The sequence below is a fragment of the Macaca nemestrina genome, chromosome 10 (assembly GCF_043159975.1).
Source record: "Macaca nemestrina isolate mMacNem1 chromosome 10, mMacNem.hap1, whole genome shotgun sequence".
NCBI lineage: Eukaryota > Metazoa > Chordata > Mammalia > Primates > Cercopithecidae > Macaca > Macaca nemestrina.
The window spans coordinates 9,508,360-9,525,460 of record NC_092134.1 but is presented as its reverse complement, the minus strand read 5'-3'; the positions used below and the strand labels follow the sequence as shown (position 1 = coordinate 9,525,460).

At 51.3% G+C, this 17,101-nt stretch overlaps 1 protein-coding gene across 5 annotated transcripts in view; it reads right to left on the bottom strand.

The window, feature by feature from the left end:
* Positions 1 to 16,645, bottom strand: part of LOC105493954 (Rab interacting lysosomal protein like 1) — a 61,768-nt gene extending 45,123 nt beyond the window's left edge. For 2 of the 5 annotated variants that reach the window (XM_011762013.3, XM_011762008.2), the window contains exons 1-2: positions 16,091 to 16,645; positions 7,622 to 7,772 (exon numbers count right to left, since the gene is read on the bottom strand). In XM_011762013.3, the coding sequence (XP_011760315.1) occupies positions 7,622 to 7,772; positions 16,091 to 16,399 (460 nt within the window). In that variant the 5' untranslated portion in view covers positions 16,400 to 16,645. The remainder of the gene's footprint in view (positions 1 to 7,621; positions 7,773 to 16,090) is intronic. The other 3 variants (XM_011762027.2, XM_011762019.2, XM_011762004.2) reach the window with 3 other exon arrangements.
* Positions 16,646 to 17,101: the final 456 nt, after the last annotated feature.

The following is a 17,101-nucleotide window of genomic DNA, read 5'->3' as shown; positions in this document are numbered from 1 at the left end:
TGTTTAATTTCATAAATTAAAATACATAATTTTAATTAAAATACATTATTATTAAAATACACAATTTTAATTTATAAAAAAGGACAAGTAACAATTCATAGCACAATCTCTTTTATTTTGAAAACAAAATAAACAGAGAATTTGTGTGTAGATGGATAGAAAGGGAAGGTTTTCCTTCTGGCAGTGCAGTGGGGATGAAGCAAAGGGGAGTGTCACGTCTTGTGCATAGTTTTATTTGACTCTTACACAATAAGAGTAATATATATACTACTTTTTTTTTTTGTTTTTTTGTTTGTTTGTTTGTTTTTGAGACAGAGTCTTACTCTGTCGCCAGGCTAGAGTACAGTAGTGCGATCTCGGCTCACTAAAACCTCTGCCTCCCGGGTTCAAGAGATTCTCCTGCCTCAGTCTCCCGAGTAGCTGGGATTACACGTGCATGCCACTATGCCCAGCTAATTTTTTTGTATTTTTAGTAGAGACGGGGTTTCACCAGGTTGGCCAGGATGGTCTCGATCTCTTCACCTCGTGATCCGCCTGCCTTGGCCTCCCAAAGTATTGGGATCACAGGTGTGAGCCACCGATCCAAACACCAGGCTGGGCATGGTGGCTCACGCCTATAATCCCAGCACTTTGGGAGGGTGAGGCGGGCGGATCACCTGAGGTCGGGAGTTCGAGACCAGCCTGATCAACATGGAGAAACCCTGTCTCTACTAAAAATACAAAATTACCCGCACGCAGTGGCACAGGCTGTAATCCCAGCGACCCAGAACCTCAGGATGCAGTCTTATTTGAAAACAGGGTATGTGCAGATGTAATTAGTTAAGATGAAGTCATGGTGGATGAGGGGTAGCCCCTAAATCAATGCCTGGTGTCCTTATAAGACAAAGCAGGTTGGGCACCATGCCTCATGCCTGTAATCTCAGCACTTTGGGAGACCGAGGCAGGCAGATCGCTTGAGCCCGGGAGCTCGAGACAAGCCTGGGCAACATGGTGAAACCCTGTCTCTACAAAAAGTATAAAAATTAGCTGGGCATGGTAGCACATGCCTGTAGTCCCAGCTACTTGGGAGGCTGAGGCAGGAGGATTACCTGAGCAGGAGATGAAGGAGGCAGAGGTTGCAGTGAGCTGAGATCGTACCACTGCACTCCAGCCTGCAGGAAAAAACCCCATTAAACAACAAAAGATAAAGGAGAGGGAGATGAGACACATAGACACGGAGGAGAACGTTTGGCTGCAGAGGCAGAGACTGGGATGGTGTAGCCACAGGTGAGGATGCCGGCAGCCCCCAGAGGCAAGGAAGGACTCCTGCTGAGAGGCGCTGGAGGGAGTATGGCCTTGCTGACACGCGACTATGAATCTCTGGACTCCAGAACTATGAGAATAAACTGTTTTCGGCCATCCAGTTTGTGGTCATTTATTATGACAGCCCCAAGAAGCCAATATGGCAAATATATGGAGAAAGGCCCAGACAGAGGGCACAGCAATTTTGGTTTTTTGTTTTTTTTTTTTGAGAGAGTCTCGCTGTGTTGTCCAGGCTGGAGGGCAGTGGTGGCAATCTCAGCTCACTGCAACCTCCGCCTTCCGGGTTCAAGCAGTTCTCATGCCTCAGCCTCCCGAGTAGCTGGGATTACAGGTGCACGCCACCACACCTGGCTACCTTTTGTATTTTTTGTAGAGATGGAGCTTCGCCATATTGCCCAGGCTGGTCTCAAACTCCTGGCCCCCAGTGATCCACTGGCCTCAGCCTCCCAAAGTGCTGGGATGACAGGCATGAGCCACCATGCTTCTGACAGCACAGTTGAGCCCCATGTGTCCAATTCGGCAGCCACCCAGCAGCCATTGAGCACTTGAAATGGGGCCCATCCAAATGGACATATGCTGCAAGCATAAAATACACATTGCCATTGTCAGCTGATGGATAAACAAACGTAGGGCCTGCACACAATGGAATGTACTCAGTCTTAGAATGGAAGGAGATTCCGACATGGGCTACAACATGGATAAACCTCGAAAACATTCTTAGGTGAAATAAGCCAGACACAAAAGGAAAAATATGATATGACTCCACTTATAGGAGACGCCTAGAGTAGTTACATCCATAGAGACAGTAAGTAGAATGGTGGGTGCCAGGGGCGAGTGGGAAATTAGTATTTAATGGGACAGTGTTTCAGTTTTGTGAGATGACAAGAGTTCTGGAGATGGATGGTGGTGGTGGCTGTACAACACTGTGAATGTACTTAATGCCCCTGAACTGTACACTTAAAAATGACTAAGACAGGGCCGGGTGTGGTGGCTCACGCCTGTAATCCCAGCACTTTGGGACTCCAAGGCAGGAGGACTGCTTGACGTCAGGAGTTTCAGCCAAGCTTGGGCAACACAGTGAGACCCCCATCTCTACCGAAAAAATTAAAAAATTAGCCAGGCGTGGTGGTGCACACCTGTCATCCCAGTTACTTAGAAGACTGAGGTAGGAGACTCTTTTGAGCCCAGGAGGTTGAGACTATGGTGAACTATAATTGCGCCACTGCACTCCAGCCTTGAAGACAGTGCCTCGTCTCAAAAAAAAAAAAAAAAAAAAAAAAAAAAAGGGAGAGCCGGGGTTAAGATGGTAAATTTTATGTAAAATGTACGTTACGTATTTTTCACAATAGAATATGAATATATACACATATACACACATACATACGTATGTATGTATCCTACCAGATTTCAAAGACTTAATATGAAAAAAATGCAAAATATCTCATTGATAATCTCAATGGTAATTTTTATATTGATTACATGTTACAAGGAAACTTACTGCTTTGGATCTATTGGGTTCAATAAAATATATTATAGAAATTACTTTCATCTGGCCAGGCACCATGGCCCACGCCTATAATCCAGCACTCTGGGAGTCCAAGGCAGGCGGATCATGAGGTCACCATCCTGGCTAGCACGGTGAAACCCCGTCTCTACTAAAAATACATAAATTAGCTGAGCGTGGTGGCACGTGCCTGTGGTCCAGGCTACTCAGGGAGGCTGAGGAAGGAGAATCACTTGAACCCGGGAGGCGGAGGTTGCAGTGAGCCGAGATCGCCCCACTACACTCTAGCCTGGGTGACAGAGCGAGACTTCATCTCAAAAAAAAAAAAAAAGAAAAAAGAAAAATTACTTCATCTGTTTCTTTTTTTTGTTTTTTGAGACAGAGTTTTGCTCTTGTCACCCAAGCTGGAGTGCAGTGGCACGATCTCGGCTCACTGCAACCTCTGCCTCCCAGGTTCAAGCAATTCTCCTTGCCTCAGCCTCCCAAGTAGCTGGGATTACAGGCACCAGCCAACATGCCTGGCTAATTTTTTTTTTTTTTTTAAGTAGAGACGTGGTTTCACTATGTTGGCCAGGCTAGTCTCGAACTCCTGACCTAGTGATTCACCCGCCTCGGCCTCCCAAAGTGCTGGGATTACAGGAATGAGCCACTGTGCCTGGCCTCTTCTTACTTTTTCGAATGTGCCAAGTAGAAGAATGACAATGACTTCTCTTTTACTGAGCAGTGTTGTTCTGCAGTGCCCTTCAGAAAATGACAACGTGGTCAGTTTTCCTCTTCCCCTGGTGACTAAGCTGTTCCTTTAGAGCCCAAAGATTTTTTTTCCAGACCCATGAGCAAATCTTCACAACCCATCCCCTGGCACGATGGCTTGCATACCTGTCATTCATTTCTGCATGTGCTAACAAGTTTCTGTGCGCTGCCCTCCAGCTGACAAGCTGGATTTCCACAAACAGCTGGGAGTGAAGTGCTTTTTAATCTGGAGACTTCCGGGGGTAGAGGAGCCTGCCAGGTGCCTCTGAGCACAATGCCCCAGTTGAACTGCTGGGAAGGCCACACTCTTCCATGCAGAGCTGGCTCCTCTCAGCACCCCCTCACCCCCGACACAGGAACCCGGAGACTGCACCCCCAAGTCCTCAGTCTACCCCTGCCTCTGCCCGGCACATTCTCGGCCCTCACTTCCCGGCCTCCACCTTCTTCCAAGGACCTTGTTTGTCCCAGGTCTGTTCTCCTAGCAGGTGGAAGACATGCTTTATCTGTGCTGTGTTCCCATGGTTTCCCATGCAAAATAAAAATAACCACGAAAGGCACGCCTGGCATCTGCCCGGTCTTTCCACTCAGGCGGGAGGGCTGCTGCCATGTGCCTCCTGAGCTAACCCTTTGGGAGCTAACCCTTTGGGAGCCGGACCCACGCTAGATGCCATTTAAGTGTGTCTCACATCGCTCACATGTGGGCTGATTCATGACAAGCCCAGCAGGGATCTGGAAGGCTGTGGAAGCAAAGCAAAGCTTCCCAGGTGGAGGGTGCTGCGAGCGTGTGTGCACTGATGCACAGGGAAGCGGCTCAGAGCCCTCAGGTCCAGGCCCTGTGGGTCCCTGAGGCCTCTGGGCGCCCTGCAGAAGTGTCAGAAGTTTAACATAGTTTCCCTATGGCCCAGCAATTCCACTCCTAGGTATATACCTCAAAGAACTGAAAACAGAGGTCCACACAAAAGCTTGAGCGCAATGTTCACAGCAGCACAATTCACAACAGCCAAAAGGTGGTGACGTCTCACAGGTCCATCCACAGATGAATGGGCAAATGACATGCGGTATGGCCATAGAACGGAATATAATTCAGACATGAAAAGGAAGGGCCAGGCACAGTGGCTCACGCCTGTAATCCCAGCACTTTGGGAGGCCAAGGTGGTCAGATCACCTGAGGTCAGAAATTCAAGGCCAGCATGGCCAATATGGTGAAATCCTGTCTCTATTAAAAATACAAATATTAGATGGACGTGCTGGTGCACACCTGTAGTCCCAGCTACTCAGGAGGCTGAGGCAGGAGGATCACTTGAACCTGGGAGATGGAGGTTGCAGTGAGCCAAGATTGCACTACTGCACTCCAGCCAGGGGGCGACGGAGTGAGACTCCATCTCAAAAACAAAAACAAAAACAAAAAAGTCCTCCTTCTTGGGCTAAAGGAAATCGGGATAGGGTGTCCGGGATCCTCCAGGCCCAGGCTTACTTGGCTGCTAGAAAACTTTCTAATGTGCAAGTCACTGCAGCAGGGAGCCCCCAGCCCCAGCATGTGCCTCCCTGCCCTGCCTCCAACCTGGCAAAGTCCAGAACAGGCACAGAGCGGGCACTCCATCCGAGATAAGGGAGACAAAGGAATGCATGGCAGGCCTCTGTCTGGAATCGTAAGCTCTTGGGCAATGGAACGCCACGGCGGACCAATCCATGGCGGGCGTGATTTCAGTCTCCCCCGCAGCCTGAACCACAGGGTCTCCAGCAGCCCTGGGTCAAAGGGTCCTAGAGAGACATAAGTCTTCCTTCAGGGAGCTGATTTCAGCTGATCTGGGTTCCACTTCTGACTCTGCTAACTTGCTATGTGACCTTGAACAAATCACTCTCCCTCTCTCAGTCTAAACTTTTCTCATCTGTTCAATCAGTAGGTTGGACTGGATAATGATAACCTGTAGTAATAATGGCTAATACTCGCTGAGTGTTTTCTGTGTACCAGGTAAGATTCTAACGGGTCTATACAGATTCACTGATTTTACCCTCATGACAAGCTTCTGAGGGAGGTATGGTCATTTCTCCCATTTTTACATGGGGGGCAACTTAGGCACATGAAGGTCATGTGACTTGATCAAAGTCACATAGCAGGGAGGTTTCAGGGTCAGGACTCAAACCTGGGCTGCCTGGCTCCAGAGACAGTGCTTAGAATCATGAGAACTTTTGTTTTCATTGTTACTAATCACTTCTCAACAAAGGAAATCCAAGGAAAAGAGAATCCAGACCGGAATCAAACTTTTCATTTTTCCTTGGTTCCCATAGTCCTTTTCAGTGCCATGTATGTTTTTATATATAAATTTATACATACACACACACACACACACACTTTTTTTTTTTTTTTGAGACAGAGTCTTGCTCTGTTGCCCAGGCTGGAGTGCAGTGGTGCAATCTCAGCTCACTGCAACCTCCACCTCCCGGGTTCAAGTGAAATCTCCTGCCTCAGCATCCCGAGTAGCTGGGATTATAGGCGCACGCCACCACGCCTGGCTAATTTTTGTATTTTTAGTAGAGATGGGGTTTCATCACGTTGACCAGGCCTCAAACTCCTGACCTCAAATGATCCACCTGCCTCCGCCTCCCAAAGTGCTGGGATTACAGGCGTGAGCCACCGCGCCTGGCCTTCAGTGCCATACTTGATTCTGCAGAGTGGTCACCACACATTCTGAAGTTGGGCACCGACCCAAGGTCCGTCCTCATCCCATCAAACATGAGGAGGCGGCTCATGTGGGGAGCCATGGAGTTTCTCAGAAGTGATGACTCTGATATTCCTTGGGGTGAGCTGCAGGAGGCACCCCTGCTTTAGTGGGCAGGAAGCTGCAGGGCTGAGCAGAGCAGGTACTGCCCACAGCCCCGCCTGGCCCGAATCTTATGGCCCGTCTGTCCTTTTCCCAGCACCAGAAGAGGCCCTGTATGAAGGTTCTAGACAAGTGCTTATTGGATGAGTGACAGTTCAGGGGATCCAGCGCCATTCAGGTCTGGGATGCCATCCCGGGCTGCTCACTGGTAAGTGTGTGTCTGTGATAAGAGCCTCTAATCTCCTCCCAGCACACTTAGAATAAAATCCAAACTTTAGCCTCTAAGGAGCTATATGATCTGATCCCTGTGACCTCATCTCCAACCTCCCGAGGCCTCAATCATCTTCTGATACCCTAGCCTTCTTTTTTTCATCTTACTGTCGCTCAGGCTGGAGTGCAGTGGTATAATCTCAGCTCACTGCGGCCTCAACCTCCTGGGCTCAAGTGATCCTCCCGTTTCAGCCTTCAAGTAGCTCAGACTACAAGTGTGCACCACTGCACCTGGCTAATTTTTTTAAAAAATTTTTAGTAGAGATGGGGTCTATGTTGCCCAGGCTGGTCTCGAACTCCTGGCCCCAAGTGATCTTCCTGCTTCAGCCTCCCAAAGTGCTGGGATCACAGGTGTGAGCCACCACGCCTGGCCTACACTAGCCTTCTTGGTTTCCCTCAAATGCTCACGTCCCAGGGCCTTTGCACGACTGCCCCTGCAACCCCGACCCAACACACGCAGATATTTGTGTGGTTCACTCTGTTACTTCATGAGGGTTCAAATGGGACCTCCTCGGAGGCCTTCCCTGACGGCTGTATCCAAAGATTTCTCTACCAAATCACTCTATCACATGCCCCGCTGCAGCTCTCCCAGAGCACGGCCGCCCCCTGGACCTATGGCATCTGTGTGTTTACATGTAAAGCCCCTTTCTCCTCTGTACAGCACACAAGCTTCCCAAGGGCAGGGTCGCTGTCACGTTTCACACGTATCCCAGGGCCAAGAGAGGAGCCTGACAAACAGAGGGGAACCTGTGGCAGTTTGCTGAAAGGACCTCTGTGTTACCATCTGTAGACTGAGGCTACAGTATGTCTCTCTGGAAGGGTTACGGTGTGAATCAACATGACACAGAAGGCAAAGGGCTTTGGAATCAGCCAGCACCGCACCAACGTCCAGGGGCGGTGGCGACCATCGCTGATGTGGGCGATGAGAAAAGGAACGGCCGGCCCCCTTGCATTGGCGCCGGCCTCCGCTTACCTTCATGCTTCTGGAACTCCTCCTCTGAGAAGCTGACATCCTTGTGGGAGAGGTTGGTCATGAGCTGCTTGTTCTCCTCCTGCAGCTGGGCGATCTGGGAGAGGAGGTCCTGCGCCTCCCCTCGCCACACATCCTCCACCAGCTCCAGCTCCTGCCATGGCGAGGGGACAGTGTGGGTCACTGCCCGCCCAGGGCGGCGGCCCCACCCACCCCAACCCTCAGGGGCAGCTAGGGTTGCTGGGACTTCAGAAGTGGGCATCAGGCAGCTGGGCCAGCAAGGCCACCACGAGCCCCATATAGCACCTTTGCAAGAAACAGAAGGCACCCTTCTTTGGGGCAGATGCCTATGTTTATGCTGTTAGGACCAGGCCCAGTGAGAACTGCCCCAAGGATAACCACAAAGCTGGTGCCGCATCTTGGAGCTCTCTTCAGAGCAGACAGAGCTGCCCCAGGAGACGGGGGTTCTAACATTCCCAACCTCTGGGGGGCACACCCCCGGTCTCTGGACAGTTGGGACAAATCTCTCTCCAAGACAGCCAGAGGCCTTGAGAATCCTGGGGATGCCGAGGCAGGCAGGGGCCCCGGCCCCAGCGTTCCTTAGGTGTCTGATCCAGGTGTCTCTCCATGGGGTCTTTAACCACTGACGTGACCACCCTGAGCCTCAGTTTCCCTCAGTGGGGGAACCAGAACAAAGGCTCACAAAGTGAATGTGAGGATAAATAAAATCGGTCTATTAAAGTTATTTTGTGGGTGGCTGTAGTCAAAGAAATAGCCAATAACAAGTGCTGACAAGTACAGGAAGAAACTGGAACCCTCCTACACTGCTGGTGGGAATGGAAAACGGTGCGGACATTTTGGAAAACACTCTGGCAGTTTTGCAAAATATTAACACAGAGTTACCGTAGGACCCAGAGATTCCAGTCCTTGGATCAGCTCAAGAGGTATGAACACAATGTCCACATGAAAACGTATGCAGGTGAATGTTCCTCACAGCATTACTGCTAGTAGCCAAAAGGCAGAAACCCCAGTGTCCATCAACTGATGAATGGGTAAATAAACGTGGCACATCCAAACAATGGAACATTATTCGGCCATGAAAAGGAATGAAAGTCTGACATACGCTGCAACATAGGTGGACCCTGAAAACATTATGGAAAGAAGCCAGACACAAAAGGTCACATGTTATATGATCAGTTTTAGAAAATGTCTAATATCGGCAAATCCATAGACATAGGAAGCAGACTGGAGGTTGTCTAGAGCCAGAGTGCTAGAGGGGAGACGAGGAATGACTGTGAATGGGATGGATTTTCTTTTGGGGGGTGATGAAAATGTTCTAAAATTGATAGTGGCCGGGCGCGGTGGCTCACACCTGGAACCCCAGCACTTTGGGAGGCCAAGACAGGTGGATCACTTGAGGTCAGCAGTCCAGGACCAGCCTGGCCAACATGGCAAAACCCCATCTCTACTAAAAATACAAATATTAGCTGGGCGTGGTGGTGGGCACCTGTAATCCCAGCTACTCTGAGCCAGGAGAACTGCTTGAACCTGGGAGGCAGAGGCTGCAGTAAGCTGAGATAAAGCCACTGCACTCTAGCCTAGGGCACACAGTGAGTGAGACTCCATGTCAAAAAATAAAATATAAATAAAATAATAAAATAAAAAATAAAATAAAATAGTGGTTCAAGACATGGACACTGGAGCCTGCTGACCCAAGTTTGAATCCTGTTTCTGCTGCTTACTAGCTGACCTTGGCTAGTTATTCAACCTTCTGGTGCCCCAGAAATAGGGAAGCTAGTGTAGTATCTGCCGGGGAGGGTGGGTGTGAGGATTAAATGGTTACTATAAGTAAAGTGCCTGGAACATGCCTGGCACCCAGAAAGCACTAACAATGTGTATGCTGATCTCTGTCCCATCCCTACAATCCATCACAAGTGGCCAGGTGGCCGGATGCTAGGCATGGACTCTGTCCATCTTCTAAATAAGTTCTCAGAACCACCTCCTTTGTCACAAGCCTGCTGCACTGGGGAAGAGAGGAGTAAGAGCCTAGTATTTGCACAGAGGGCACAAGGTCACCAGGGGAGGTGAAGGGCAGGGCCGGGGTGGAAGTGGTGGTGAAGGGATGGAGAGGGCATGTTGACCTCCCACAAGCAGGTGTGGCCTGGAAGCAGAAAGACGCTCATCCAGCTCTGTTCCTCTCTGTTCCCAACTGGCACAGGCCAGGCTCACACAGGGCTCAGAGAATATTAGTCAAGTGTAACTGGCTGGGGCAGGCAGAATAACGGCTCTAAAGTCATCCAAGTCCTAATCCCTGAGAATATGTTAACTTATGTGGCAAAAGGGACTGTGCAGAGCTGATTAAGTTAAGGATCTCAGACATGGCACGGTGGCTCATACCTATAATCCCTGTAATTTAGGAGGCTGAGGTGGGAGCACTGATTTAGGCAAGGGTTTGAGAACAGCCTGGACAACATGGCAAAGCCCCGTCTCTACAAAAAATACAAAAATTAGCTGGGCATGGTAGTGCACGCCTGTAGTACCAGCTACTTGGGAGGCTGAGGTGGAAGGATCACTTGAGCCCAGGAGGTTGAGGCTGCCGTGAGCTGTGACTGTACCACAGCACTCCAGCCTGGGTGACACAGCAAGATCCCACCTTTTTTTTTTTTTTAGAAAAGGCTCTCGAGGCTGGGCATGATGGCTCATGCCTATAATCCCAGCAATTTGGGAGGCCAAGGCAGGAAGATCACTTGAAGTCAGGAGTTCGAGACCAGCCTGGCCAACACGGCGAAACTCCATCCACTAAAAATACAAAAATTAGCTGGGCGTGGTGGCATGCGCCTGAAATTCCAGCTACTCAGGAGGCTGAAGCATGAGAATCACTTGAACCTGGGAGGTGGAGGTTGCAGTGAGCCAAGATTGTGCCACTGCACTCCAGCCTGGGCGACAGAGTGAAACTGTGTCTCACAAAAAAAAAAAAAAAAAAAAAAAAAAAAAGGCTCGTGAGATGGGGAGATGATTCTGGATTATCTGGCTGGATTATCTGGTGGTCTGGTGGGCCGATGTCATGTCAGGGTCTTCATAAGAGGAGGGCAGGTCAGCATTAGAGAAATATGAGGGAGATGGGAAGAAGCTACACTGCTGGCTTTGAAGATAGAGGAAGGGGCCACAAGCCAGGGAATGCAGAGTCCATAAGTTGGGGAAGGCAAAGAAACGGATCCTCCTTCACAGCCCCACAAAGGAGTGGAGCCTTCTCAACACCTTGATTTGAATTCAGTGAGAGCCATTTCTGACTTCTGACATCCAGAAATTTTTCAGTATTATTCATATTGCTATTACCCATATGCCTCCATAATACTGTATGACATTGTATCCATAATATTGAATTATCCAGTTCAATGAGACAGTACGTTTCTGGCCAGGCATGGTGGGTCACGCCTGTAATCCTAGTACTTTGGGAGGCGGAGGCAGGAGAATCACTTGAGCCTAGGAATCTGCGGCCAGCCGGGGCAACATGGCAAGACCCCATCTCTGCTGAAAATTAAAAAAATTAGCCGGGTGTGGTGGCACACACCTGCAGTACAGCTACTTGGGAAGCTGAGGCGGGAGGATCACTTGAGCCCATGGGGCTGAGGCTGCAGTGAGCCATGGTCACGGCACGGCACTCCACCCTGGGCAAGAGAGTGAGATGCTATCTCAGAAAAAAAAAAAAAAAAGATAACACATTTCTGCTGTTTTGAGCCACTAAGTTTGTGTTCATTTGTTATAGCAGCCACAGGGGATGAACACAGACTTTAACCCTCAGTTCTCTTTTTTGCTTCTCTCAACGAACTGAAGTTGATGCTGGGGTTGCTGATTCTTGCCTCTGAGGTGACCACTCAGAATCTCAAGCTGCCTCCATACCAGCTCAGTGGCTCTCCCGAGAAGTCAGCCCTGATCAGTTATCTCCTTCACGTTCCTCCCTCAGCACCGAGTCCTCAAATTCCTCATCCAAGCCTATGAGCCCCAGCACCTTCCTGATTCACCTCCCAGTTCTCTTCCTTACTCGCTCTGCTCCAGCCACACTGACTCTGTGTTCCTTGAACACACTAAGTGCATTCCTACCTCAGGACCTTTGCACTTCTCACGTCTTCTGCCTAGAATGCCTCTCCCCCAGATCAAAATGTGGCTGGATCCTATCCTTCATTCAGATCTCAGCTCAGATGTCACCTCCTCAGGGAAGCCTTCCTGACTACCCCATCTGTTAGACCACCACTCTAGTGAGTCTCTTTCATGTCTCCCAGTTTTATTTTCTTTATGGCACTTATCACAGGCTGATTTTTTTTCCGAGACAAAGTCTCGCTCTGTTGCTCAGGCTAGAGTGCAGTAACATGATCTCGGCTCAATGCAACCTTCACCTCCCAGGTTCAAGCGATTCTCCTGCCTCAGCCTCCTTAGTAGCTGGGATTACAGGCACACACCACCATACCCAGCTAACTTTTGTATTTTTAGTAGAGATGAGGTTTCGCCATATTGGCCAGGATGGTCTCAAACTCCCGACCTCAAGTGATCCAGCTGCCTTGGCCTCCCAAAGTGCTGGAATTACAGGTGTGCCCAGCCTGAATTTTTTTTTTTGTTTTTTTTAATCTATCTTGGCTAGGCACAGTGGCTCACACCCGTAGTCCCAGCACTTTGGGAGAACAAGACAGGACGACTGCTTGAGCCCAAGAGTTCAAGACTAGCCTGGGCAACATAGTGAGACCTTGTCTCTAAAGGATAAAAAAAATTATAGTGTGCCTGTAGTCTTAGCTGCTCAGGAGGCTGAGGCAGGAGGATCACTTGAACCCAGGTGTTCAAGGCTGCAGTGAGCCATGATGCCATCATTGCTCTCTCTGACAGAGTAAGTCCCTGACTCAAAAAAAAAAAGGGGAAAAAAATCTCTGTCTCCCCCTCATGCTATGGCTGTTGAGCATTTGACATGTGGCTGGTCTGAGTGGAAATGTGCAGTAGGGGTTAAAGATACACCAGATTTCAAAGATGTAGTAGGAAAAAAAGAGTGCAGAATATCAAATGATAAGTTTTTATATTGATTATATGTTGAAACGAAAATATTTTGGATATACTGGGTCCCATAAGACATATTAAGATTAACCTCACTGGTTTGTTATTTTGTTGTTTTTAAGACAGAGTCTCACTCTGTCACCCAGGCTGGAGTGCAGTGGTGCGATCTCGGCTCACTGCAATCTCTGCCTACTGGGTTCAAGCGATTCTCCTGCCTCAGCCTCCTGAATAGCTGGGATTACAGGCACCCACCATCATGCCCGGCTAATTTTTGTATTTTTAGTAGAAATGGGGTTTCGCCATGTTGGCCAAGCTGGTCTTGAATTCCTGACCTCAAGTGATCCACCCGCCTTGGCCTCCCAAAGTGCTGGGATTACAGGTGTGAGCCACCGCGCCCAGCCAACCTCACTGTTTTTTTATTAACATGGCAAAGCTGCATAATATTTCTTTTTTTTTTTTTTTGAGACGGAGTCTCGCTCTGTCGCCCAGGCTGGAGTGCAGTGGCCGGATCTCAGCTCACTGCAAGCTCCGCCTCCCGGGTTCACGCCATTCTCCTGCCTCAGCCTGCCGAGTAGCTGGGACTACAGGCGCCCGCCACCTCGCCCGGCTAAGTTTTTGTATTTTTTAGTAGAGACGGGGTTTCACTGGGTTAGCCAGGATGGTCTCGATCTCCTGACCTCGTGATCCGCCCGTCTCGGCCTCCCAAAGTGCTGGGATTACAGGCTTGAGCTACCGCGCCCGGCCGTGCAAAGCTGCATAATATTTCTATAGTATAGCACTGCACTAAAAAGTCAGGCTCATCAGGGCCAAGGCCTCATCTGTCATGGTCATTACTGTCTCTCCAGTGTCCAGAACAACATCTGGCACACAGTAGGTTCTCAGTAAATATATTTGCTGAATGGGTGAATGAATAGCACAGTCTGGTATGTTACATGCAAATGTATCAGCCCAGCCATTGCTTTCTAGAATTTATTTGTGTTTTCCCTTTCTTCCCCGTGACCCGCCTGCTGCCTGACATGAGAATTTGCTTTTCTCTGCAGAGCCATGGCACCGAGACGGGCACTGTGTTCACTATGGCCTGTCAACAGGTTTGCAGACTGAGTGATGAGACAGAACATGACCCAACTGTGGCCTGCATCTGAGTGATGAGTGGAAGTGAGTGAGTGGGTCTACTGGGAGGAGGAGTGGGGGGAAGAAAGTGTATGTGCTTTACTGGAGCCATAATTGCTGAAAGAGAGAGCGGAAAGGAAGAGGGGGGAGGGGAAGAAGAAGGGGAAAAGGAAGAGGAATGGAGGCGGACAGACTAAACCAGGATATGCCAAAAAGATTTTTGTGGAAATATCATCTTGAAGAGCCTTTGAGACTTCAGGGAAAAAAAAAAAATCATACAAGTCTCTCTCCATCCCAAGAATGTGAAGTCAAGGGGTCTGGGGCTGGGGTAGGAAAGGAATTGCATCCTTGATTTAGAGAGGTCATCCTCAATGTAAGTCAACAAGCCCTGGCCCTGAGCGCAGGGTGTTCACTTCCCAGCTGAACGTGTTCCAGAGGCAACAAGTGCAGCTGCTGAGAATTCCATGTGACTTCAGACCTGGTGGCCTCCGATGGCTTCCAAGGATTTCTCTCAGCCCCTCTGCCATGGAACCAAACAGCCCCAGTTTGGGGACAGTACAGATGCCAGGACTTCTGTGTGATCTGGTCAAAGCCCCTTGGTCCCTGTTAATAAGAGGCGCCACACGAGAGGATTTCCAAGGTCCCTTGCCTCCTTGACCCTCTATGAGAGATGGAAGCCTCTAGGGTAGGAGTAGAGGTGCTTGGGGTGGCGACGGTTTCCTAATGTGAGCCTGTGAGGACCTCAATGAATGTCTCTCCAGGCCCAAAAAGAATTTTAACACTTGTAAAGCCCTTGCTATGGGCAGGTTCTGTCCTGAACACTTTGTATGTATTTATATTAACTCCTTTAAACCTCATCACGTTCTACTGGGGGGTGCTATTACTATCCCATTTTAGAACTGAGGAAACTGAGGCACAGAGATGCTGGGGGATTTGCCCAAGATCGCACAGCCTGCACGTGGTAGGGTTTGAAACCAGGCTGTCTAGCTCCAAAGTCCCAGCTTCTAGGAGTCTTGAAATTAATCACAGGTCAAAGCATTTTCAGGCTCCCAGATACCCTGGAAATGCTGCTCGACTCTTGGGAGCCTGAGTTTCCTTCCTGCCCCTAGGGCATAGGGACGCATGAGGACGAGCACAGTCAAACATGGCAACAGAGCTGCCAGCTACCTGTGGGTCTGCCCTCAGGTTAAGGGTTCAGATCCAGCTTTGGCTATTTTCCTCCAAAACACAGAGATCCATCCAAGTATACAACAGGGGATGGCCTGCCCCTGAGGTTCAGAGAGGCCAGTTGTATTTCCTGTGGCTGAACAGCAAGCTGGAGACTGCTCAGACACCCTGATCCCTCAAGGAAAGGTGTTTCCTCCCATTCTCAGTCTGAAGGGGCTGCCAAGAGCATCCCTGGCTGAGGTTAGGGCAGGAAACCACATGTCTTTCACTTCCTTTTCTCCAGGAACCTCGTCTGGACTCCAGGCCCAGTGGGGAGGCCCTGATTCAGAGAGACTCCTGATCACAGGGCAGAGGCTTAGCCTAAAAGCCACCCCAAATGATCCCTTCCCCCCAATTCAAACAGGGTGGGGAGGAGACACGGGACTGGGACTCTCTCATCACTAATTCGGGACAAATCCCTCCTCCCATTGTGACCCTTGGTTTCTTCATCTGTAAAATGAAGATAATCTTTATAGAGTCCTGTGAGGATTAAGGATAAAATCAAAGAGGAGAGAACACTGGTTGCCACAGGTTCATAAGCTAGGAGAGTCCGTCCCGGGAAGAAAGTTGTAAATATGAACCTGGAGACTGGGGGTCAGAAAGCTCAGTGGCTGGAGGTCACATTCCCTTTGCTCTGGGGAGACTGGGGGTGGGGGATGAAGAAAGGGTCCTGGACCTGATGTCACATCTTCTTGGGAAACATGGGAGGGCAAGAGGCTTATTTCATGTCTGGAAAAGAATAATACTGTCTAAGCACTTAGCTTACATGGCCCCATTTAATTCTTCTAAGGTGGGTCCTATTATGATCACCATTTGACAGGTGAGGAAATAAAGCACAGAGAGGTTAAGTAACTTACCCAAAGTCACACAGCTATTAAACTGTGTGTAAAGGTGGGATTGGAACTCCAGAGAACAGCTCTTAATCTCTCGGGTGGTATCTGCCAGCCACCCCTGGTCGGGCAAAGGAAGGTCAGGGCCTCCCTCCCTCCCCACGTAGGGTCTCCTCTGGTCCGGTCCCCGAACACACACACGTGTGCACCCACAGCTGCCCAATCCGGAAGAGCCCTTGGGTCCCCGCGGTCCCACTGCCCAGACGGACAGACCAAGGCCGCCGCCCACCTTCTGGTGCTTGCGCTCCTTCTCGATGCGGTCCATCCTCTCTAGGCGCAGGCGGTCCAGCTCCAGGCGCAGCTCGTCCAGCTCGGGCGCGACGTGGTGGCGGCTGACCAGCACCTCCAGGATCTCCAGGACGCGCACGACCTTGGGCATGAGGCGCGCGATGGCCTCGCAGCCGTGCTGGTCGATGACCCGCTCGAACTCGTGGCCCACAAGCGACGCGATGTCGTACACGTCCATGACGGTCAGCTCGGCCACGTTCTTCTCTAGCGCCGACTCGGCCGCCAGCGCCGACCCCCGCTCCTCCTCCATGGCCGCCCTCCCGGCCTGTCCCCCGCCCCGCAAACTCGTGCAACTCCCAAACTTGCAGCGGTAGAGGGCCGGGCCGGCCGGGCCCAGCCTGGGCCGCGGGCGGGCGCGCTCAGCGGGCGCGGGGGCGAGGGCGCAGCGGGCAGCGGGTGGAGGGCGGCGGACGGCGGGCGCGGGCACGGGCGGCGGCGCGGGGTGCGCGGGGCCGCGGTCTGGGCGCACGGCTCGGCCCGGAGCTGCTCCCGAGTGGGCGGCGGCGGCGGCGGCGGCGGCGGTGGCGGCGGGGAGGGCGCGCGCGTGCGCAGGCCCGCGGCGCCTCCCAAGTTGAGATCAGAGTTGCGCTCAATGGAGCCGGGCCGGGCGCCCCGGGGCGGTGCTGGCCTGAGGGGCGGCAGCGCGCCGGGCCCGAGAGGAAGGGCGGCCCGCGACTCCTCCGGGAAACTTTGGTGGCGGCGGCGGAGAGGCTGGGTGACCGCTCCCCCGCAGGGAGGCCGCGCGCCCCGCCCCGATCCCGGCCTGGCCAGGGGCGCGCCCACTTTCCGCCTCCCGGGGGCGCCCCGGAGTCCCCCCCAGCGCTGACTGCGCGGCCTGCACACTGGGCCCCGTCTCCAGCCGCCAGACCCGCAGCGCCCCTCGCCCGTGCTCCGGCCGCCCCTTCCCCGCCCGGCGCTGGCTCCTCCCACCACCCGGCCGCCGGGAAGGGTC